The 26,109-nt window shown below is 38.2% G+C and overlaps 1 protein-coding gene and 1 pseudogene across 4 annotated transcripts in view; one reads left to right on the top strand and one right to left on the bottom strand.

The window, feature by feature from the left end:
• ATAD2B (ATPase family AAA domain containing 2B) overlaps positions 1–26,109 on the bottom strand; it is a 186,756-nt gene that overhangs the window by 142,564 nt on the left and 18,083 nt on the right. For all 4 annotated transcript variants that reach the window (XM_017526651.2, XM_017526643.2, XM_037737676.1 and 1 more), the window contains exons 2-7: positions 15,674–15,825; positions 7,274–7,323; positions 6,764–6,917; positions 4,608–4,710; positions 3,667–3,775; positions 675–791 (exon numbers count right to left, since the gene is read on the bottom strand). In XM_017526651.2, the coding sequence (XP_017382140.1) occupies positions 675–791; positions 3,667–3,775; positions 4,608–4,710; positions 6,764–6,917; positions 7,274–7,323; positions 15,674–15,825 (685 nt within the window). The remainder of the gene's footprint in view (positions 1–674; positions 792–3,666; positions 3,776–4,607; positions 4,711–6,763; positions 6,918–7,273; positions 7,324–15,673; positions 15,826–26,109) is intronic.
• On the top strand, positions 19,902–21,293 carry LOC108301443 (annotated as a pseudogene).

Raw genomic sequence — 26,109 nt, forward strand, 5'->3', positions numbered from 1 at the left:
AAGTTATTGGCCAAGCTGCAGCCATATACCATTTTTGTGACCTTGAGTAAGTCACTTAACCTCTTGGACCATAAAGATATTTTCCCTAGGCAGGGCGTGGTGGCTCACACCTGTGATCCCAGCACTTTGGAAGGCTGCGAACACCAGCCTGGCCAACATGGCAAAACCCTGTCTTTACTGAAAAAATACAAAAATTAGCTGGGTATGGTGGCGGGCACCTGTAATCCCAGCTACTCAGGAGGCTAAGGCAGGAGAATTGCTTGAACCCGGGAGGCAGAAGTTGCAGTGAACTGAGACCATGCCACTGAACTTTAGCCTGGTTGACAGAGCGAGATTCTGTCTCAGAAAAAAAAAGATACCTTCCCTAAAGAACAGCTGTAAATTGAAGTGCTCAGTAAACTATACAGTATAATATAAAAGCAGGAGCAGTATTTATTAAATACAAGCTTCTATAAATAAAATGAACATGTTGTATGTAAATCAATGCTGCTACCATGTACTTTGACTTTGTTGCATGTGTGTGCACAGAAGTATATGTAGTAAAAGATACAGTATATAAAACCAATAAGAGATTTCCTTCTTTTAAATTTGGCAATATTAATATTTTTAAAAGCAGTGGGGCAGAGTAAGTTACTCAAATACCAAAAAGAAAAAAGTTATTAAGAGTTGCCTACCTATTGGAGGTGCTTGGTATCGATCCACTGTTTTTCTCTGTCTCAAATTATACGGTCTATCGTTTTCTTCTCCTTCTGCCTCTTCAACTTCTATATCTCCATCCTCCTCTTGAGATTCTAGTTTCCCACACACAAAAAAGAAAAGAAAAAAGCACTGTTTTAATCCAAAAGGATTAGTCTACTCTAGAAGTGAATATTTATACTTTATCCATTACTGTTTCTGCACAGGTAAAATTTAAATGCCAACATATTATATACATGTAAAAGAAAATGCTTTCCCTGCCAATGATCAACATAATTATCTGCCAAATAAATTAATGCGATTAGATGCCTGTAATCCCAGCACTTTGGGAGGCTGAGGAGGGTGGATCACGAAGTCAGACATTTGAGACCAGCCTAGCCAACATGGTGAAACCTCGTCTCTACTAAAAATACAAAAAAATTAGCTGGCCATGGTGGCGCATGCCTGTAATCCCAGCTACTCAGGAGGCCGAGGCAGGAGAATCGCTTGAACCCAGGAGGCAGAGGCTGCAGTGAGCCAAGATGGCACCACTGAACTCCAGCCTGGGCAACAGACCAAGACTCCGTCTCAAAAAATAATAATAATAATTTGGCTATAGCTACGATATAACATCTAAGTAGAGTTAAAATAAAAGCATAGCTGGACGCAGAGGTACGCGCCTATAGCCCAACTACTCAGGAGGCTAAGGCAGGAGGATGGATTGAGCCCAGGAGTTTGAGTCCAGCTTGAGGCTACATAGCAAGACTCCAACTCTTTTTTTTTATTTTTTATTTTTTGAGACAGAATCTGTCTCTGTTGCCCAGGCTGAAGTGCAGTGGCATAATCTTGACTCACTGCAACGTCTGCCTCCCAGTTTCAAGCAATTCTCGTATCTCAGCCTCCTGAGTAGCTGAGGTTACGGGCGTGCACAATGCCTGGCAAATTTTTTTATTTTTGGTAGAGACAGGGTTTCACTATGTTGGCCAGGGTGGTCTCGAACTCCTGATCTCAAGTGATCCTTCCCCCTCAGCCTCCCAAAGTGCTGGGATTACAAAGGTGAGCCATGTGCCCAGCTTCTATTTTAAAAAAAAAAAAAAAACATGAAAATTAATAAGCGTATGGACCCCCAAATGCAATATGTAACTTTTTAGCCACAAGAATTATCAATATAATACAATCATATTAAAGCATAGAAAAAATATAAAGCTGGCAGGATACTCAGGGAAGTAGAAGACTAAAACTGCAAAGGGCTGAACATGGTGGCTTACGTCTATAATCCCAGCACATTAGGAAGCTGAAGCAGGAAGACTATTTGAGCTCAGGAGATCGAGACCAGCCTGGATGACATATTGAGACCCCCATCTCTATAAAAATTACAAAAGATTTAGCCGGGCATGATGGCGGGTTCTTATGGTCCTAGCTACTCAGGAGGCTGAGGCAGGAGAATCGTTTCAGCCTGGGAGATCAAGGCTGCAGTGAACTGGGATTGTGACAATGCGCTTCAGACTCAATGACAGAGTAAGAAACTGTCTCAAAAAAAAAAAAAAAAAGACTGCGAAGGACTTTATACTTTACTCATGACATCTGAAAGCATTATTTGAAAAACTTCTGTTGTTAGGCTGTAGAGAAAAATGGACAAATACAGTATTTATCCAAATAATACTATAACATATTTGTACCTAAATAAATTTTATGAATAGCCAAAACATTACTTTTTGAAAAATGACTGTACAATCACAGTATTATAGGCAAAAATTCTAAATATGGCGTATCTACTTTGGAAACTCTACAAAGATGTTCAGTTAATGAAAAGGCAAAAATTACATTATAAATCTGTCTCACCTATACTGATTTTCTCCAAAGGAAGCAATTTAGAGGTTCTAGCTGTAACAACAATAATATTTGCTCAATAAAGTACCACCTCTTCAAAACTGGCAAATAAAAATATTAACTACAGAATTTAAAAAAAAACAGTCTTCTCAATCTAAACTACACAAATAACGGGAACTAGTAAGATTCCCCTTACTATGCTTATACCAAATCTTCTCAAAATCCATCTCAATAAAGCTTATGCCAGGCTGGGTGTAGTGGCTCACGCCAGTAATGCTAGCACTTTGGGAGGCCAAAGTGGGCAGATCACCTGAGGTGAGGAGCTCAAGACAAGCCTGGCCAACAAGGTGAAACCCCATCTCTACTAAAAATACAAAAATTAGCTGGGTGTGGTGGAGCACGCCTGTAATCCCAGCTACTTGGAAGGCTGAGGCAGGAGAATCGCTTGAATCTGGGAGGCAGAGGTTACAGTGAGCCAAGATTGCATAACTGCACTCCAGCCTAGGCAACAAAAGCCAGACACCACCTCACATAATAATAATAATAATAATAATAATAATAATAATAATAATAATTAATGCCTACAGAATTAAATCCTATAGGTGTACTGGTCACCAATTTATAACTCACGGGGCCAATGTGCTGCTGTCGTGTTCCCAACTACAGCACTACAAGTTCAGTCTGGGTTATTCAGTTCGGAACCCATCAAGGCCTCAGGAAAGAACAGTGTAATCCCCTTCCACTGGTATTAGAAGTCTTTCTAAACTTTACTCTTTATTCCTCAGACCATACCTAAACTTGAGATCCACATAATCAGAGATTTAGAGGCCATGGATAGCAAAGTAACCTTCCAGTTAGAAGGTGCCTAAGTATAAAAAAGGCCTCACCTAAGAAGCAAAGGATCCTAAAGAAAATCCCATACCAGATGGCTACTAAAGAAATACATTACATAATGTATAATGTACAGTTAAAAACATTTTTCCAAATGAACGAAATGAAATTCAGATTGCCAACTGAATTTAAATTATATCAAATTAATATAGATCTCAAAATCCAAAAATCACCTACCTAGCAATATTCTACATATATTACTTGTATATTTTATTTTTCTTCCCTCCACCTGAACTTTCTAGCATTTATTTCAAAAGGTGCTTTACAAACCTTCTTCTTCACCCTCAGTAGAAACTTCATGATGATTTTGTATCCCATAACTATTTCTTCTTAGGGACTTTCTTCGCCTTTTCACTCTTGAATACATATCCATGTTTTCCTTTTAAAGAAAGAAAATCTGTCAAATAGTAACATGACATTTATTCTCCACTATAAAAAAACAACCCAATGATACATACCTGCACAATTAAAGTTATTGAGCACCTATTTGCATGCCATAGATACCTGAAATGTAGCTTCCTAAATTTAATAAATGTAAGGGATAAAAGGGAAAAAACTTATAATAAATCTACAAAAATGTAAAACTCATAATGCCAGCAACATACTTCCTCCCTCAAGCAAATTACAGCCTAGTAGGACAGAAATAAGACAATCACAGGTAATTATAAAGAAAGTAAAATAAGTTAATTGCCATAAAGAGTACAAAGTCTCTAAAATCCAAACAGAAGACTCTCCTTTTGTTATGGGATAAAAGGAAGGGAGCCAGTATTTGAAATTAACCTTGAAACAATGGCAGGACTGAATCGGTCACTAACTAGGAATATTAACAGGAGTAAAAGTTATAGGAACAAGAATGATTTGTTTATACTTAAGCAATGCTGTGTGAGAAAACAAAAAGTTGAAACCAGATCATAAATGTCAAGGTGTTTTTAATAAATTCGGTGCACAATAAAAAATTATTAATGGTTCAAATCAGAAAAGTAACAGAATCAGAGCTGCACTTTAAGGTAACTCATCTAGCAAAAGTGAAGAGGGTTTTCTTGGGAAGGCTATAGCAACAGGAGGCTGAAGAAAGGAAGAAAGCAAGTTGGAAATGAAGAAGAAGGAATAGTTGTGCCAATTCAAACTAATACAACTGTTGCATTCTCCCTTTAAACTCCTCAGTTAAAATAAAAAATATTTACAAAGATTGCTCCAGCTAATATACTCACAAATTCTGTATCTGTCCACATTCGAAGTCGCTCTACTTCTCCCGACCGGCGATTCCGTCGGATGTTAATGTTGTCCATTTCCTGTAGTACAGCTTCAGCAGTACTAAAATCATATAATAAAATCAGGATTTAGACAATGGTGGCACCATATACATAAAAAAGCTCTTTGTGAAACTGTAATCAAATCATCTCTGATATGTAACTATAAATAACTTTTCTTTTTTTTTTTTTAGATAGGGTATCCCTCTGTCATCCAGGCTGTAGTACAGTGGCCTGTTCACAGCTCACTGCAGCCTCAACCTCCTGGGCTCAACTGAACCTCCCACCTCTGCCTTCCGAGTAGCTGGGACTACAGCCATGCACTACCATGCCCAGCTAATTTTTATATTTTTGTGTGAAGATCAGCTTTCACCATGTTGCCCAGGCTGGTCTTGAGCTCCTGGGCTCAAGTGATTCACTCACCTCAGCCTCTCAAAGTGCTGCAAGTACAGTAGTGCGCCCCACCACATCCCAATTAAATACCTCTTTCATAACAGCATCTATCATCAGAATACAGTGCCCAGTAGGAAAAACAAAACCAGGACATCTTCTACATATTAAATATTCATTAAAATAAAACTTTTCAAATATAAGGCTTTTGTTAATAAAGTCCCAATTTAAAAAATCCATAATGCCCCTACAAATAATTATCAGATATATGACACTGAAAAAATACTAATTCAATCTTTTTATTGGAGATAGTGTTAAGAAATAATAACATTGCATAAAATAAAACAATTTGTAAAAAGTTTAAAGCCAGTATAAGGTTTACTGGAAAGGCTTTTTTAGAAATCCGAGAACACTGACATTCAAGAAACACATGCTAACATTTTAGCAATTATTTTTCCTTTGGCTCACATCTGTAATCTCAGCACTTTGGGAGGCCAAGGCAAGTGGATCATGAGGTCAGGACATCGAAACCATCCTGGCTAACACAGTGAAACCTCGTCTCTACTAAAGTTACAAAAAATTAGTTGGGCATGGTGGCAGGTGCCTGTAGTCCCAGCTACTCAGGAGACTGAGACAGGAGAATGGCTTGAACCCAGGAGGCGGAGGTTGTAGTGAGCAGAGATCAGGTCACTGCACTCCAGCCTGGGAAACTGAGTGAGATTCCATGCCAAAAAAAAAAAAAAAAAAAGGATGGGTCTTACTATGTTGCCCTGACTGGTCTTGAACTCCTGGGCTCAGGATCTTCCTACTTCAGCCTCCTGAGCAGCTATGACTACAGTCTCCAGCCACCACACTTGGCTATCTTAGCAATTTTTTTCTATATTGTAAACAAATACTTACATAACAGGTACTATGCAGCTAGATACTGATCTAACTACTTAACAACACTTAAGTTTTAAAAATAACTTAAGCCCAAATTTGATGTTACTACTGTGGAATACAATTTCCTCTCGTCAAATAGGGATTATAATGACCACCTTCTCCAGGCTGTTGCAAGGATTAAGCAGGATGACATATTATCTGAGAAAAGTTTTATAGATGCAAATGTTGAGCAGATAGTCAGCTTACTCACTAGCTAAGAGACTCAATCCCACATACTCAGTCTCAAAACATCTTCAATTCAAAATCTTGACTATGTAAAACTACTATTCTACTATTCAGTACAGCCAATAATGAAACAATCTTGCTTGAAAATTATCAAAAGCATAAATGTCTTATCAAATGACAATAGTAGTGAAGATAAAATTACTTTTTATATTATCTAACCATTCAGAAGAGCTTAAAAGAGATGAGAAAATTAGCTATTGCACAAATTATACATTAAATTGACTCAAATGACTAAAAAACTGACAATCACTGCTAACCACTGTTAATTCAAATTAAGATGAGTTTTCCTGTTTTTGTTTTGCTTTGTTTTTTAAAGTAGAGATGAGATCTTACTATTTTGCCCAGGCTGGTTTTGAACTCCTGGGCTTAAAGTAGACCCTCCCACTTCATCCTTCCAAAGTGCTGAGATTATTAGGTGTGGCCCACCACACCAGCTTCAAGTTAAGTTTTAAAAGAACCATATTTATTGCTAAATCCTCACTTATGTTATTTTTTTAAAACATAATTATATTAAAAACCAAATAATTAAATGAAACTGCTTACTACATAAGCATTCATACCTATTTACTAGTTGATCAAATAACAAACTCTGGTTCACGCTTTCAAATCTGTTTTTCCTGGAACGACAACTTTTTCTGACTTCCATGTCACCATTTATACAAGAAAGGTCCCCATCTCCCTTCTTTTCCCCTCGAAGGGGATGGCTTCGAAGGGCTACAAGAAGAGAGATATTTACATTTCAAAGTACAGAGTATAGAAAGAAAAGAAAAAAAAATTACTTTTAAAAGCCTACAAAAAGTTGAATATAACCTCTTAAATGGCTTTAATATTCAATAATCTAAAATTTCTATAATTTTTACAATCTGTCATAAATAATTTAAATTATTTCAGGTATGCTGATTGCTCAAAGTTCAACAATTACATACATCTTTTTTACTATGACTGAAATTCAGCCATTTCCAACCGTATGCTCAGCACACTATTAAATCACTCTATTTTTCCCCACTTTAATGCTTTCTCTAACATTACAAGAATTTTAATACTAACCAGTTTCATAATAGAATACTCACATAAGCTACTATGTCCGTTTGGTAATGTAGCACCAGGCTGAGAAGTTAACCTAGAACACAATTATATTTAATATGCAAACACATCAATATTTGTTTATATAAGCAAGAAATGCAATATTGCTGGAATTATTTCAATCTTTAAAACTTTTTTAAAAGTAAAGATAACATTTTTACTGTAAGATTGGCAATATGCTAATTAATAAAATATACTAGCTAGTTAAAAACCATTTCATTATTTCAAGAAAAGCTTAAATAACAGATTACAAACCTAGCTTACTCTGTCATCAACTCTACAAATTAAAATTCCAAAAAAAAAAGGCTTAAACTTAATATGTACCATAAAATTAACTAGGACCATAAGTAGCAATGGCCACAGGCATTAACTATTGGTTTTGGTTGATGAAATAAATTTCAAACAATGATAAATATATTAACACAATAAACAGTAAGAAAAACATGCTTGAATACCAATATCATTTAATAATTTCTTCAAAGTATTGTATTACACATTTAAACTGACAAATGAAAACAGCTGATTTATCAAAAGGGCCATTTTACAATTCTCTTTTGGGTGGAAGAAGAGAAATATAAATAACTGGAAAGGTACTAAAAAGGCCACCAAAACATGTGGACTAGGAAAAAGTCACAATGCTTCTTAGTATGGTCAGAAAGTTCAAAAGTAAAAACTAAATTGCTGCGTAATAAAAGAGGTGTCAACACAAACTAAGATATTTTTGAAATATCCAATCATTATGTTTTGAAGATTAAAAAACTAGGGAAAGTACATCCAGAAAATCATAAATACATGACTGTCTTCTATCTATGTGGTTTGCACAAATTTTTTAATTAATCTAACATTTTTGGTTACTCCAGCACTCTTCATGTTAAATTATAAATATACTGTACATCACAATACCCCTGGCCCAGAAAAGGTCACAGTTAAAATGACTAAAGGGTAAAAACAAAAACTCAAGCCAGGTGCAGTGGCTTACACCTGTAATCCCACCACTTTGGGAGGCTGAGTCGGGCGGATTACCTGAGATCAGGAGTTTGAGACCAGCCTGGCCAACATGGTGAAACCCCATCTCTACTAAAAATACAAAAATAAGCTGGGCGTGGTGGCAGGCATCTGTAATCTCAGCTACTCAGGAGGCTGAGGCAGGAGAATCGCTTGAACTCAGGAGGCAAAGGTTGCAGTGAGTGGAGATCACTCCACTGCATTCCAGCCTGGGCAACAGAGAGTGAGACTCCATCTCAAAAAAAAATAAAAAACTCAAACTACTATGAATCTGCAGATTGTCAAAAAAGAAAAAAATTCTAGCTCCCCTTTCCTCTAGAAAACAACAACAAAAAAACTAACTTATCCTAATAAACTATCTCTTGGAGAAAATTTCACTTTTAGGACTATTGTACACAATGCACACGTTTCTACAGGCATATGAGTCTGACTATAAAGTAACAAAATGATTAGGCCAGGTGCATTGGCTCATGTTTGTAATCCCAACACTTTGGGAGGCTGAGGCAGGTGGATTATGAGGTCAGGTGTTCAAGACCAGCCTGACCAACATGGTGAAACCCATTTCTACTAAAAATACAAAAAAAATTAGCCAGGTGTGGTGGCACGTGTCTGTAATCCCAGCTACTCAGGAAGCTGTGGCAGGAGAATTTCTTAAACCCAGGAGGTGGAGATGGTAGTGAACTGAGATCATGCCACTGCACTCCAGCCTGGGCGACAGAGGGAGACTCAAAAAAAAGGATATAATACAGGTATTCTTATAATGTTGCCATTGCACAATGCATTTCTGGAACTCTCGAGAATCACCCTCAAAATCCACTTTATTATTTCAAAAATATACTTTGTCTTTAGACCCAACAAAGCATTCACTCAGCTTGGTCAGTTTATTCCCAAGTCTTGGCACCAAATGAATTTTCACTGTACACAAAGCCAAATGGTTGGAATTTTACATCACTTGAATTGTTCAAAAGAATAAGATGCGGCAGGGGGCGGGTAATTCAAGCACTTTGGGAGGCTGAGGCGGGTGGATCACAAGGTCAAGAGATTGAGAGCATCCTGGTCAACATGGTGAAACCCCGTCTCTACTAAAAATACAAAAAATTAGCTGGGCATGGTGGTACATGCCTGTAATCCCAGCTGTTCAGGAGGCTGAGGCAGGAGAATTGCCTGAACCCAGGAGGCGGAGGTTGCGGTGAGCCGAGATCACGCCATTGCACTCCAGCCTGGGTAACAAGAGCGAAACTCTGTCTCAAAANAAAAAAAAAAAAAAAAAAAAAAAAAAAAAAAAAAAAAAAAAAAAAAAAAAAAAAAAAAAAAGAATAAGATGCAGACCCTAAGGTCATTCCACAAAAGAAATCTAAAACTTTTTGGAACAATGGCAACATCATTGGGGAAAAATCACAATAAGCTTTTTGTCTGCTCTACAGAAGACAACGTTTACTTGGCTTTTATTGTTACTAATGAAAGATCTGTTTTAAGAAAAAAGAAAAAAAAATTGTTCTTCAATTGATCCAATTACGTTACAGTCAGAGATTATTACTATCATCGTTTTGTCATCATCATTTATCTTTATAAAAGGGAGAGAGAGTGAAAAAGGAGACGTGACATGAAATACATGAGTATATTAAGAGATATTAACATACTGAGGTTTTGTTGTTGTTGTTTTTTGTTTTTGTTTTTTTTGAGACAGTCTCACTCAGCCACCCAGGCTGGAGAGCAGTGGCATGATCTCAGCTCACTGCAACCACCATCTCCCAAGTTCAAGAGATTCTCCCGTCTCAGACTCCCGAGTAGCTGGGATTAGAGGCACCAGCCAACATGCCTGGCTAATTTTTGTATTTTAGTAGAGATGAGGTTTCACCATGTTGGCCAGGCTGATCTTGAACTCCTGACCTCAGGTGATCCACCCGCCTCGGCCTCCCAAAGTATTAGGGTTACAGGCATGAGGCACTGTGCCTGACCTATGAGATTTTGTAAGGATTAGCCTGCTTAGACATATGTGCCTAAAAGTTTCTGTATTACATCAATGTTCTGAAAAGTTGGTCACTTAAATTGAGCAGGCAGCTTTGCTCTTTTGTTTTTTTTAAAGGAAAGTAGGTGAGTTGGAGACTTTTTTCCCTATGTCCCTGTTTCCTGAATTTTTATTTATTATTTATTATTTTTTGAGGGGACAGAGCCTCACTCAGTCGCCCAAGCTAGACTGCAGTGGCTGCATCTCCTTGGCTCACTGCAACCTCTGCCTCCTGAGTTCAAGCAATTCTCATGCCTCAGCCTTTTGAGTAGCTGGGATTACAGGTATGCATCACCATACACAGTTAATTTTTGTATTTTTAGTGGAGACAGTGTTTCACCATGTTGGCCAGGCTGGTCTCAAACTCTTAACCTCAGGTGATCCCCCCCCCACAACCCGCCTCCGACTCCCAAAGTGCTGGGATTACAGGCGTGAGTCACTGTACACAACTCTGTTTCCTGAATTTTTTAAATGGAAAGGGTTTCACTTTACATTAGGTGATTATTACATTATAATTTTCTATAGCTTTAATTATCTGGGGCACACATCATTGCAATACCAGACTTAAAAATCATATTTATCTGTAATCCCAGCACTTTGGGAGACGGAGGTGGGTGGATCACGAGGTCAAGAGATCGAAATCATCCTGGCCAAAGTGGTGAAACCCCGTCTCTACTAAAAATACAAATATTAGCTGGGCGTGGTAGTGGCCACCTGTTAATCCCAGCTACTCGGGAGGCTGAGACAGAAGAATAGCTTGAACCTGGGAGGCAGAGGTTGCAGTGAGCCAAGAGCGTGCCACTGCATTCTAGCCTGGGCAACAGAGTAAGACTCCAACTTTAAAAAAAAAAAAAAAAAAAAAAAAAAAAAAAAATATTTAAAAAATAAAAAAAAAAAAAAAAAAAAAAAAAAAATTTATTCTCCCTTTCCCAGATAAACTCAAGGCACTTAATGATTTATGAAGGTTATAAACCTCAATTCAGAAAAGCCCCAGTTCTGACAGACCTCACTTAACCACTAGTACTCCTCAATTCTAATATGCCTCAGCAGTCCACATAGGTGGTTATACTTTTGCCTCACCTCACTATTTCCTTATTACTTAACCACAAAAGGAAATTTTCAGGCATTCTACATTTGAGTATATAGTAAATTTTTTTTTTTTTAGACAGAGTCTCACTCTGTCGCCCAGGCTAGAGTGCAGTGGTGCAATCTTGGCTCACTGCAGCCTCTACCTCCCAGGTTCAAGAGATCCTCGTGCCTCAGCAACCCAAGTAGCTGGAATTATAGGCACTCACCATCATGCCTGGCTAATTTCTGTGTTTTTAGTAGAGACAGGATTTCACCATGTTGACCACACTGGTCTCAAACTACTGGCCTCAAGTGATCCACCCAACTCAGCCTCCCAAAGTGCTGGGATTACAAGCATGAGTATACCATAAGTCTTACAAAAAATTTAGTTTGTCTGTATCTCAGAATATGCCTATTATTCTAGATAAATACCAGGTTAAATAAATGACTAGTAACTGAATAAATATCTGCTGACAAAAAAAAGTCAATAAAATAGCATTCTGTATTCAAAATATTTGTAAGCGACAACATCTATGTATGTATATTTAAGAATCTCCATATATAATATAAATATATTTAAAAATATTTTTGACCAAAAACATCCTATTTTACTAAAAGTATCAATCATTAAAATTATGTTAAGCTGGGAGCAATGACTCATGCCTATAATCCCAGAACTTTGGGAGCCCAAGGTGGGCAGATCACCTGAGGTGGGGAGTTCGAGACCTTCCTGACAAACAAGAAGAAACCCCACCGCTACTAAAAATACAAAATTAGCTGGGCATGGTGGTGCATGCCTGTAATCCCAGCTACTCAGGAGGCTGAGACAGAAGAATCACTTGAACCTGAGAGGTGGAGGCTGTGATGAACCAAGATCGTGCCATTGCATATCTGCTTGGGCACAAAGAGCAAAATGGTCTCAGAAAAAAAAAAAAAAAAAAAGTGATACACTTGGGCTTTTAAACTCAGGTTTCTCCCCAAAAGAAAACTCATAATCTTGCTCAAATAAATTATGAAGATTCAGGCGTTCTAGGTCCATTTTTATCTCTATCTTCATCCAATTACCTAACTCTAAAATGGAAATTTATTTTGTCAATCAACAATAATTTCATTAATGACCTTAGTGGTTTTTGCAAAGTTCTTTAGAATTTATTATTTTTCATAGCTAATACTAATTCTTATCTGTATTAAATTTTCGTCCGTATGAATGAAGGAACAAGTTATTTTACGTGAAAGGACTTCAATACATTGGACTTAGATGCCCACAAGAGTTTAGACCACCAAAATAAAGGAATCAAGATTCTCAGGTTCATGATATAAAAATAAATACAAGCCTTCAAGAAATTCTTAATTTTTGCATTTATATTATCTAAAAATCTAAAATATTTTTAACTACACATTTTCCTTAAAATTAAATTCTATTGGCCAGGTGCAGTGACTCACACCTGTAATCCCAGCACTCTGGAAGGCAGGCAGATCAGAAGGTCGAGGGATAGAGACCATCCTGGCCAACATGGTAAAACCCCATCTCTACTAAACATACAAAAATTAGCTGGGCGTAGTGGCATGCGCCTGTAGTCCCAGCTACTGGGGAGGCTAAGGCAGGAGAATTGCTTGAACCTGGGAGGCGGAGGTTGCAGTGAGCCAAAATCACACTATTGCACTACAGCTTGGGTAACAAGTGCAAAACTCTGTCTCAAAAACAAAACAAAAAAAAATTAAATTCTATTGAATCTAATAGGTTAAACTGCATTTTATGTTCAGGTCATCTGAAACATCAAAAGACTCTAATTCTAAAAGTTTAACAATTACTCATACTCCTAGATGAATAAACTAAAAATTGAAACTTTTTTTTTTTTTAACCAAGATTGGTCTCACTCTGTCACCGGGGGTGGAGCGCAATGGGGTGATCACAGCTCACTGTAGCCTCAAACTCCTAGGCTCATGAGATCCTCCAGCCTTAGCTTTTTGAGTAGATGGTACTACAAGCATGTGCCACTGTAGCTAATTTTTTAATATTTTGTAGAGATGGAGTCTCACTATATTGCCCAGGCTGTTCTTGAACTCCTGGGTTCAAGCAATCCTCCCACCTTGGCCTCCCAAAATTCTGGGATTACACGCATGAGCCACCATGCCTGGCCTCAAAAATCTTTTTAAATTGTGTGAACTACTAAACATTGTTCTTTTGCCAAAATAGAAACAGTAAATGTATTAGTATTCATTATTTTTTTATTTGAAATGTATTCTGTATTTTTTTAAAGAAGAAATATCTCACTCTAAGATACCTAAATGATTCCTAAATGGAAGCATAGCCATCTTTCACTCATTCTCCCAAAATTGTTGAGGCTTTTTTATATGAAAGACTTCTATATAAAATACTGGCCAAGTGCAATGGCTCACGCCTATAATCTCAGCACTTTGGGAAGTCGAGGGGCAGGTGAATCACCTGAGGTCAGAAGTTCGAGACAAGCCTGGCCAATGTGGTGAAACCCCGTTTCTACTAAAAACACAAAAATTAGCCAGGCGTGATGGTAGGCACCTATAATCCCAGCTACTCAGGAGGCAGATGCAAGAGAATCACTTGAATCCAGGAGGCTGGGTGGTTGCAGTGAGCAGAGGTGACGCCATTGCACTCCAGCCTGGGCGACAAGAGCGAAACTCTAACTCAAAAAAAAAAAAAAAAAAAAAATCAAGATCAATTTACGTAAGGGCCTGCTGAGTAGATAAATCTACTATATTACTTGCACTTGAATAAACTGTTAAAATCATCTTAAAAGTCAAATTTTAACACTAAAAAAAAATTGTTAGGAACATTTATCTAGAAGATGATATTTGATTCACTTATTCAACAAATGCAAGATATAGATTACAACAGGTAGATTAAGTCTAAAAGTGTAATTACATGGCAGTACTAAAGTAATATAATTATCCAGACCTGTTTCATCTCACAGATGTGTGAGTGTGGGAAAGGAAAAAAAACAAAAATAGACTATGATTCATGTATTTTTCTACTTAGCCCCCAGACAATGCAAATTAAAAAAATAAATAAATAAAATAAAATAACAGGTACATCTTATGAAGTATATTTTAGTAAGTACAGAGACCCCTTAGAAACTAATAAACGTACAAAGCCTGTCAGAGTCTATAAAACCCCAAAGATTTTTTTCACTAGAGAATAAAAGTATCCAGAATTTACCTACACATATAAAATCAAAATATTTTTAAATACTTAAAGAAGGAAAAAAACCAAAGGACTTCCCTTTCACTTCTGTTCACGTCACACATCATCAGCACTTCTACTTTAAAGATTTTAAAGAATCCTTTAGTTCCCAGATCCATGTAAAAAAATTGTTTTTAATTAGGAAAAAAATAAAATAAAGACTTTATATAAAACAGAAGCTAAAGATTCTGATTTCAATGTTTAAATCTTTTCTGGCCGGGCACGGTGGCTCATGCCTTTAATCCCAGCACTTTGGGAAGCAGGTGGATCATGAGGTCAGGAGTTCGAGACCAGCCTGGCCAACATGGAGAAATCCCATCTCTACTAAAAATACAAAAAATTAGCCAGGCGTGGTGGCACGCGCCTGTAGTCCCAGCTGCTCAGGAGCCTGAGGCAAGAGAATCGCTTGAACCCAGGAGGCAGAGATTGCAGTGAGCCGCGATCACAACACCATACTCCAGCCTGGGTGACAAAGCGAGACTCCATCTCAAATAATAATTTTTTTCTATGTGTGTGCCTAACCTAACTACCATTTAGTAGTAAATTAATCTTAGTCAGTTTCAGAGTAAATTATTAACATTTATTCTAAAACTGACTGAAATTTAGTTTTCCTGATACATACTGAACCAGACACAAAGCAAATTTAAAAACAGAGTAACAGATGAAAAGATGTCTTTAAAAATTAATTTAAATATCACTATATCTTAGTATATCAATTCAAGTGAAATAGCCAATAATCTTACAAAAGGGAGATTTTCAAATAAAAATAAAATTCTGACCATATGCTTTATTTAAATTTTCAGGACTATAAATACATATGCATACTCAAGAGTCATAAAAATCTGTATTGTTTTACTTATGGTAGTTTCGGTTACATATCATATATCTTTATAGAACAAATATATTTTAGAGTATATTGGGAGAAAATAAAATTACATACAAAAATTATAAAATAAGTTTAATACAATTTACTTATAAGTATTTATAAGACATTACTTTATAAGCTAAGAAAATTAGCACTAATATCAACCCTGAATTACATTCAGTAATTTAAGAGAAAACAATCAATGAGTTCTCCTTTCTCACCTGGCCTGTCCAGTTGATAAGTTCCATTCCTCTCGCTGACCAGTACTTCTTGATTTCGATTTGTCTTTGCATACAGACTCAGGTTGTTTCAAAGTGCGTTTGGCTGGAGGAGATACGTGACTGTCACTTAAACTACCATCAACTTCAGCTTTCTGAAAGACAATGTTAAAAATGTATTCATTATTCCTATTAAGACAAATAGAATTGTTGATATTAGGGGCCAGGTGTAGTGGCTCACTCCTGCAATCCCAGCACTTTGGGTGACCAAGGCAGTCAGATCACTTGAGGTCAGGGGTTCAAGACCAGACTGGCCAACATGGCAAAACCTCGTCTCTACTAAAAAAAAAAAAAAAAATTAGCTGAGTGTAGTGGCGGGCGCCTATAGTTCCAGCTACTTGGGAGGCTGAAGCAGGAGACTAGCTTGAACCCAGAAAGCAGAGGTTGCACTGAGCTGAGATCATGCCAGTGCACTCCAGCCTGGATGACAGAGCAAGACTTTGTCTCAAAAAAAGAAGAACTGTTAATATTCTTGGGTAATCAAGCAAAGTATTTTGTCAACCAACAAATATTTACTAAAAGAATTATACTGCAAATATAGCAAAAGATAAAACCTGCAAACATAAAAAAAGAAAGATTACATTTATAATCAGAAAAGTATGTTCTGTTTCTTGTTTTTGCTTTAAAAAGTCTTCAAGAAAGGCTGTGTGGGGTTTTTTTGTTTTGTTTTGTTTTGTTTTTTTACATGGAGTGTTGCCGGGTCACCAGGCTGGAGTGCAGTGGTGCAATCTCGGCTCACTACAACCTCCACCTCCCGGATTCAAGTGATTCTCCTGCCTCAGGCTCCCGAGGAGCTGGGATTACAGGTGTGCGCCACCACATCCAGCAACTTCTTGTATTTTTGGTAGAGATGGGGTTTCACCATTTTGGCCAGGATGGTCTCAATCTCTTGACCTCATGATCCACCCACATTGGCCTCCCAAAGTGCTGGGATTACAGGCATGAACCACCACGCCCGGCCAAAGGTGTGTGTTCTTAAACGTTTGCTGTGTGTATATATATCTCTTTCTATGTCACAATCCCTCAGACTCTCCTAAATACTCCAGTATGTACCTCCCCAAACAAGGGCATTTTGTTACATCACCACTATACAAACCCCCTAATCAGAAAATAAACATTGGTATAATACAGAGTCAAACCACAGATATTCAAATTTTACCAAAGGTCCCAACAATGCATCTCTTTCAGGTCCAGGATCCCATACAGAAACACATACTGCATTTAGTTAACGGACCTCCTCAGTCTCCCTCAATCAGTCTTTCCTTCCTTACCCATCTTTCATGTCCTTAACTGTCAAGAGTACAGGCCAGCCAGGCATGGTGGCTCACACCTGTAAGTCCAACACTTTGGGAGGCCAAGGTAGACAGATCACCTGAGGTCAGGCGTTCAGACAAGCCTGGTCAACCTATCTCTACTAAAACTTTAAAAAAAAAAAAAAAAAAGTGCCAGGCATGGTGGTATGTGCCTATAATCCCAGCTACTCAGGAGGCTGAAGTATAAGATTCACTCAAACCCAGGAGGTGGAGGTTGCAGTGAGCAACCACCACTCTCCAGACTGGGTGACAGAGCAAGACTCCATCTCAAAAAAAAAAAGAAGGACAAGCCTTTCATTCCATCTGGGCCCAGCTGATGTTCCTAGTAATCAGATTCAGGTCATGCATTCTTAATAAGAATATTCAGAAATGATGCTGTGTATATTATATTTATCCTTCCCATCCCCAGGAATGTTAACCTTCATCACCTGGTCAACCTGGTGTCTGCCAGGTTTCTTCACTGTAAAGTATGTTTTCCTTTGTATTTGACTATATATTACGAGGAATTATTGCAATAATTCACCAATACCCTGTTCCTCATCAAATGTCCACCAACCAGCCTTAGCATTCACTGACTACTCTTGCCATTATCAAACACCACAAACGTGGTGATTACCTAATTCCATCATTCCTTCTACATTTGTAGTTGGCATTTTAATAAAGAGCCTACCCTGTTCTTCCAAATTCATTTATTCATTTATATATGTATGGCCTCATGGATTCTTATTTTATTCTATAAATTATAGTCCCCTACTCTATTTTGTTGCTCAAATTATGTGAAATTTAGCCAGTGTGAATCCCTTCAAAGTACACATCCTCATAATTTTAAGTACTTCCTTACTTTCTGGCACAACTAAATTCTGTAGGCCCATTTTATACTTTCCCTCTCTGGTCCCATAGTATTTCTCCAAGGAGCCTTGGTCCCTCTTAATCAATGATAATATTTAGAAATGAAAAGCTGGGCACTAGGTGCACTCACTGTTACTGAGGTTTGACTGCAATTAAGTGCTCTCAGCAGAGAGAGCTAAAGAATATATAAATATATAAACATACACATATAATATACCTGAATCATTTTCTTTTTTGAGACAGAGTCTCACTCTGTCACCCAGGCTAGAATACAGTAGTGTGATAATGGCTCACTGTGGCCTCTGCCTCCTGGACTGAAGCAATCCTCCAGTCTCAGCCTCCTGAGTAACCGGGACTACAAGCACCTGCCATCATGCCCAGTTAATTTCATTGTTGTTAAGATGACACCTCACTATATTGCCCAAACTGGTCTCAAACCGGCCTCAAGCAATGCTCCCACCTAAGATTCCCAAAGTGCTAGGATTATAGGTGTGAGCCACCGCACCTGGCCTAACACCCTTTAAAGGTCTGAACAGAATAGATTTGCCACCTATTGTCTCTAAGGGAGGCCACTGCATCTATGTAATAAGAATTGTGGTGTCCACAACCCTTTATCTTAACCCAGATACTCCTTTGTACTGACTCCAGGTTTTTAGATAACTCTTCCAACAAATTGCCAATTAGAAAATCTTTGGGGCCAGGCGCAGTGGCTCACGCCTGTAATCCTAGCACTTTGGGAGGCCAAGGTGGGTAGATCATGAGGTCGGGAGTTCAAGACCACCCTGATCAAGATGGTGAAACCCCGTTGCTACTGAAAACACAAAAATTAAACGGGCATGGTGCATGGTGTGGGGTGCCTGTAATCCCAGCTACTCAGGAGGCTTAGGTAGAGAACTGCTTGAACCTGAGAGGTGGAGGCTGCAGTGAGCCAAGACTGTTCCACTATACTCCAGCCTGGACAACAGAGCGAGATTCCATCTCAAAAAAAAAGAAAATATTTGAATCTACCTATCAGCTGTAAGCCTCCTGTCTTTCCAGGCTGAACCAATGTATACATCTCACATTTATTGATTGATGTCATATGTCTTCCTAAAATGTATACAACGAAGCTATAACTCAACCACCTTGGGTACATATTCTCAGGACCTCTTGAGACTGTGTCTTCGTCCATGGCAACTCATATTTGGCTCAAAATATAAATCTCTTCCAATATTTTACAGAGTTTGACTCTTTTTGTCAACAAGTATCTATAATCCTTTTCAACATGCTACCATATAAAAATAATTTGTGGCCAGGCACAGTAGCTCACACCTGAAATCCCAAAACTTTGAAAGGTCAGTGCAGGAGGACTGCTTGAGGCCAGGAGTGCCAGACCAGCCTGGGTAACGTAATGAGACCTCATCTCTACAAAAAATTAAAACTAAAAACTAGTTAAGTCAGGCATGGTGGCTTACACCAGTAATTCCAGCACTTTGGGAGGCCAAGGTGGGTGGATCACCTGAGGTCAGGAGTGTGAGACCAGCCTGACCAACATGGTGAAACCCCACCTCTACTAAAAATACAAAATTAGCTGGGCATGGTAGCACATGCCTGTAATCCCAGCTGATCTGGAAGGCTGAGGCAGGAGAATCACTTGAACCTGGGAGGTGGAGGTTGCAGTGAGCCAAGATTGTGCCACTGCACTCTGGCCTGGGCAACAAGGGCAAAACTCTGTCTCAAAAATAAAAAAAAATTAGTTAGGCATGGTGGTATGCACCAGTAGTCCCAGCTACTCAGTGGGGGTGAGGCAGGAGGATCGCTTGAGCCCAAGAGGTCAAACCTGCAGTAAGCTGGGGTCACGCCACAGCCTGGGCAAAAGAGCAAGACCCCATCTCTCTCTCTCTCTCTCTCTCTCTCTCTCTATCACATACACACACACACACACACACACACACACATACACACACACACAGCCATAAGGCCACACTGGTACTAAAAGGCACAAAAGAAAAAACAACTGAAATTCAAATATGAGCAGATCTATAATTAAGATGGTGTATTAGTTTTGTAATACACCATCACTTATTAGGTTAAGTTCCCAAGAAAAGCTAGTTAGCTACTTCTAAACTATATTCAGAACAGGGTGGAAAATCATTTAAGATGTAATTCAATCTTGTAATAATCCTTAATTGACATACTATACTCAAATGAGTGTTTTTACATTTTTATCATTTTATTTTATTTGAGGCAGGGTCTCATTGCCAGGCTGTTCTCAAACTCCTGACCTCAAGAGATCCTCCCGCCTCAGCCCCGCAAAGCACAGGGATTACAAGCAAGAGCCACCATGCCTAGCTTCAGTTTTCTTTACACTATCTCATCCACTCCAACCTGGGATATTTATAGACTCCCAAGGTTAAAGTGTGCATTAAAGGTCATCTAACTGAACTACTAATTCAAGACGTTTCTTACTTCAAGTCTGGTCTGTGAACCAACAACATAGGCATCATCTATCTAGGAGCTCATTAGAAATGTAGAATCTCAGCCTCCACCCTCAGACTCACTGAATCAGAAACCATTTTTAAAAAGATCCCTAGGCGATTCATGGGCACATTAGAGTTTGAAAAGCATTATAGAACATATTCAAGATGTAGTCACTGGGCCGCCTGACTGCCACCATCATGAGTCACATGCTTCTGGGAAGGGCCTGTCTCAGTCGGCTCTGCCCTGTCACTGCAAGGTTCCCACTTGGCTGAAGTTGGCATCTGATGACATGAAGGAGCACATTTACAAACTGACCAAGAAGGATCTGCCTCTCTCACAAATCAGTGCGATCCTGAGGCTCACACGGTGTTGCACAAGTATGTTTTGTGATAGGCAATACAATCTTAAGAATCCTTAAGTTCAAAGGACTTGCTCCTGATCTCCCTGAGGATCTCTACTGTTTAATTAAGCAAGCAGTTGCTGTTCCAAAGCATCTTGGGAGCAACAGAAAGGATAAGGATGCTAAATTCCATCTGATTCTGATAGGCAAATTCACTGACTGGCTCAATGTTATTGATACAAGACCAAGCAAATCCTTCCTCCCAATTGAAAATATGAGTCATCCACAGCTTCTGCCCTGGTTGCATAAATTTGACAATGTACTCAAGTAATAAAATGATTGTTTATTGGGGGGGGGGGAAAAAGTAGTCACTGAGAAAGCAACATCATGTGTCTTATGCCAGGGTATATCTGTGATACAGAAACTAGTACCTACGAACTACTAAACCAATTTAAATAGCCCAGGCCAGCATTACTCTTTCTAATTAAATTTGATCACTTACCTTCAAGACTATCTCAGGAACTCATTTTTTTTAAGTGAAAGCTCCCTGAAGAATCTACCCTAAATTAAGCTTATCTCCCTCATACTAGTTGCAACTCTACTATATAGTTGGGCACTTGATTATTTCAACTTAGCATTATATATTTATCATCTTTAAAGTGCCATGTCCACGTCTTGGAATTCCAGCAAGATTTCAAGCTCCTGAATTACAAAAACATGCCCATTTTTTTAAAACTCCACAACACGGAAAAACAACAAACAAAATTTCTAGAAATGTGTTCATAATTTTTTTTTTTTTTTTTTTTTTGAGATGAAGTCTTGCTCTGTTATCAGGATCGAGTGCTATGGCACGGTCTCGGCTCACAGCAACCTCCGCCTCCCAGGTTCAAGCGATTCTCCTGCCACAGCCTCCTGAGTATCCGGGACTACAAGGGCACGCCACCAGACCCAGGTAATTTTTGCATTTTTAGTAGAGATAGGGTTTCACCATATTGGCCAGGCTGGTCTCAAACTCCTGACCTCATGACCCACCAGTCTTGGCCTTCCAAAGTGCTGGGATTACAGACATGAGCCACCATGCCCAGCCACAAATTATTAATAGAAATTATTAGGGGTGGGCTGGGCACGGTGGCTCATGCCTGTAATACCAGAACTTCGGGAGGCTGAGGTGGGTTGATCATGAGGTCAGGAGTTTGAGGCCAGTGTGGCCAACAGAGTGAAACCCCATCTCTACAAAAAATACAAAAATTAGCCAGTTGTGGTGGCAGGCACCTGTAAACCCAGCTACTTGGGAGGCTGAGGCAGGAGAATCATTTGAACCTGGGAGGCAGAGGTTGTAGTGAGCCGAGACCACATCATTGCACTCCAGCCTGGGCCACAGAGTGAGACTCCATCTCAAAAATTGAAGAAAGAAAAAGAAATCATTAGGGGCAAGAAAGGAGGGCTCATGGTCAATTAAGTTTGGGAAACAATGAGGTCCAAGGCTTTTTGTTGCAAAACTTCTAAGAGTATTATGATAACATGCAAAGTAAATCTCTACGGATGGAATAAAGTATATAACATTTCACAAACTTATTTGATCAAGCTCTCTTTTATCATGGAACATCTGCAGGTACTAGTTTACCAAACATACTCTGGAAATAAGCACTATGTGCTATTGAATTAAAGACAAAAAAATAGTAAAATATTTGAAGTTTGGCAATTTTTAAAACAATCTGAGTATACTGCATATCAATTTAAGTGAGTCTTGCATATTTATTTATTGGTCATTCACATATTCTTATTGGCTTTCTTCAATTCCACTCAGAAGTATTTCTCAAACTGTTGTTTATATACTACCTAAATCAAAAATCACCTGGCTTACTCATTAAAAAATACAACCTGCTGGACTAGAATCTCTGGAGGTGAAACATTTTTAATGAGGGCTTCCAAATGATTCTTAGTACACAAAAGTCTGAGGACCTCTGGCGTGTAACATACTTCAAGTATAATACAAAGCACATCATCCTAACTGCTGCAATGTACTGGTATATTTATCTTTTTGTCACGGGAGGGTTTCAATCTTGATTTGGCTCTATGACAGTGACCTCAGAATAAAGAGCATTACCAAAGACTCCTTCCCTCCAAAGAAATCTAGGGATTTAAGTAAAGGAAGCAACCACGATGTAAACAGCTACAAAATAATTACTTCACCATTTAATTAATTTCAAGCTTTGGGAAAGCTTCTACCTACAAACCTGATACTAATAATTCACCCTTAATAGGACAGTCATAATGCTCAACCTTAACTTTTTCATCTTCAAAGCATTTTACTAGCTAATGATAACCTAACCCTTTGAGGGAAGGCGTTACCAGTTTCATGACAAAGATATTTAAGAGATTATGCAATCTACCCACAGCCATTTAGCAATCTGTGTCAGAGTGATTATAATCCATGAGTAAGAAAAGTATCCCACGCATAAAGGAAATAATTTCAATTAACTAACATTTATTGAGGACCTACTGTGTACATAAGACATGGAAAGCAGTTGTTAAAAAAAAAAAACTATTACAGTAATACCTAATTCTCTGAAAGCAAAAAACAAACTATAACTGCTAGCTAGCAGAGACGAAGGAAGACATCATAAATAATGTGGACTTTAAAGGATGTTTTTGGCCAGGCATAGTGGCTCACACCTGTAATCTCAAAACTGGGAGGCTGAGGTGGGCGGATTGTTTGAGCTCAGGATTCGAGCCCAACCTGGGTAAAATGGAAAGACCCTGTCTCTGTAAAAAAAATAGAAAAATTGGCCAGGTGTGCTAGTGCACACCTGCAGTCCCAGCTACTTGGGAGGCTTAAGTGGGAGAAACACCTGAGCCCTGGCAGTTGTGGCTACAGTGAGCCATAATTGCACCACTGCACTCCAGTCTGGGCAACAGAGCAAGACCCTGTCTCAAAAATAAGTCAGCAAATAAATAAATAAATGTTTTCAAGTTTTTTTTTTTCTTATTTAGTAATAGTAACCTATGTTTTCAAGTTTTCTATAGAAATGGGAATATGTGGCCAGGCGTGGTGGCTAACACCTGTAATCCAAGCACTTTGGGAGGCCAAGGCGGGCAGATCACAAGGTCAGGAGTTCAAGACCAGCCTGACCAACATGGTGAAACCCCATCTCTACTAAAAATACAAAAATTAGCCAGTCATGGAGATATCACACCTGTAATCCCAACTACTCAGGAAGCTGAGGCAGGAGAATAGCTTGAACCCAGGAGGCGGATGTTGCATCGGGCCGAGATCACACCACTATACTCCAGCCTGGGCAACAGAGCAAGAGACTCCACCTCAAAAAAAAAAAAAAAAAAAAAAAAAAAAAAAAAAAAAAAAAAAAAAAAAAAAAAAAAAAAGAAATGGGAATATATATCCTAACAACTTAATAATGGAGCACATAAAATAGCAGAAAACAATCCAAGGATGAAATAACTTCCAAGAGAAGTATAATAATAATAATGTAAAATCCTACAGAAATTAAATAATGAAAAGATAGTCGTCCCTACTTAAAAAAATTTGTCTAAATTCCAACTTCTTAATTTTTTTCAATTTATAAAAAGCATTTTTCTCCTTGACTTTTACAGTCCCTTAAACCATACTCATCAGCTACCATAAATAGTGACTATTATTCTGTCATAAATCTTATAAACTGAGGCAAAGAACTTGAGAATAACTAGAAATGAATATATGCTGCTCTGGCTCTCAAGGAAGCCTTCATGCCCACATCCAAGTTTGTCAGAAATCTAAAAGCTGGATTTTAATCTAAAGACAAAAAGAATGGATCCAAGTATAGCATTTAAGAATGAGATGCATGGAAATAAGTGAATTAGCAGACCGCTAGATTAAATAAAAACTTGATGATGCCTCATTTAGAATTGGAAGAATCAGAAAGAATAAATTTAGTCCAGAAAACAAAATAACTAGATTAGTGATATCAAAATAAATACAATAAAGGCAGGTATAAAAAGTGATGAGTGGCAGTGGTGGTGGTGGAGCCAAGGAACAGGTGATGAAGGCAGAAGTGTAACGCTGAATTAAAATTGAAAAGTTAGGTTTGGAATTATAGCCAGAAATCTAAGGAGAGGTCTATCAGGCTATGGAAAATACACTTCTGAGGTGAAGTGAGTTAAGGAGCAGAGACAGGTATGAAACATAGTCATAAAAGAAAATGATCATAGGTAATGTACAGAATATAAAAATGGAAGGGCAGAAATCAAAACCTTAAAAAAATGCCTACATTAATGGGGATAAGCACAAGAGATGTCATAAAAATCAGAGACAAATACAGTATCTCACTAAAACAAGGGGAGTTAAACTTTGCTCCAAAAAGACTTAACAGAAGAAAGCTGACAAACTCGAGGATTTGTAAGTAAGAGATCATTGTAACTTCTGATCAGGCAATGTCTGTGAAATGTGCGGTAGAAACCACTAGGTGAATAACGGAGCAAGTGGGGAGCAAATATTGGTAATAACTACAGAGCTAGTCTTACAAAAATGTCAGAATTTTAAAAAAAAGAATAGAGTTGGAGGAAAGGTTTTTTGTTTAGTTGTTTAAGAAAAGACAACCCGGCTTCTTATAGAAAAGGGAACCATAAGAGAGAATAAAACAAACTATTTAAAAAGTAAATGATGAGAGAAAAAGCCTCAAAGAGACAAGAAAGAAAAAACAGAATGGGAACATTTTCCCCCAAGTTAGATCAGAAAGTGTATGGGTGCAATCAATCTTTTCCAATTTCCTTAAAGGACAGTCTTTTTGTATACTTTTTTAAAACAAGTATTCCTGTTTTCACAAGGAAGCTTAGAAGAGCAGTCAGTTTCTTTTTCTTTCATTTATAAAAAGAATGCACAGAGGCAGTGGTTACCATGGCTGCAGAAAACAAAACTCTGCACTGCTGTTTATTTATTTAGGGCCAACACTATTCTACAAGGTCCTGAAATGGCAGGCATACAAAATGTTCTAAATTTTCCTCAAATATCCCAAGAACAAGGGCTTACTAGTTTAGTATTTCTAAGCAATCAACATGAAAGAATACAGAAAGAGAAAAAATACATAGAAGCAACCAGTTAGTTTAAGAGAAAGATTAAAAAATAGTCTATAATAATTTAAAATACACTTTTCTACCAGATAAAAATTTCTAAAAGGTAGTTTCTAAAAATCTGAAAATATTACATTACTTAAAATAAGAAAGAGATAATGTAGGTACTGGAGAATGCCACATGCTCAGGCATGGTGGCTCACATCTATAATCCCAGCACTTTGGGAGGCTGAAGTAAAAGGATCACTTGAGCCGGGTGCGGTGGCTCAAGCCTGTAATCCCAGCACTTTGGGAGGCCGAGGTAGGTGGATCACGAGGTCAAGAGATCGAGACCATCCTGGTCAACATGGTGA

This window comes from Cebus imitator, unplaced genomic scaffold (genome assembly GCF_001604975.1).
Source record: "Cebus imitator isolate Cc_AM_T3 unplaced genomic scaffold, Cebus_imitator-1.0 Scaffold1, whole genome shotgun sequence".
In the NCBI taxonomy this organism is placed as follows: domain Eukaryota; kingdom Metazoa; phylum Chordata; class Mammalia; order Primates; family Cebidae; genus Cebus; species Cebus imitator.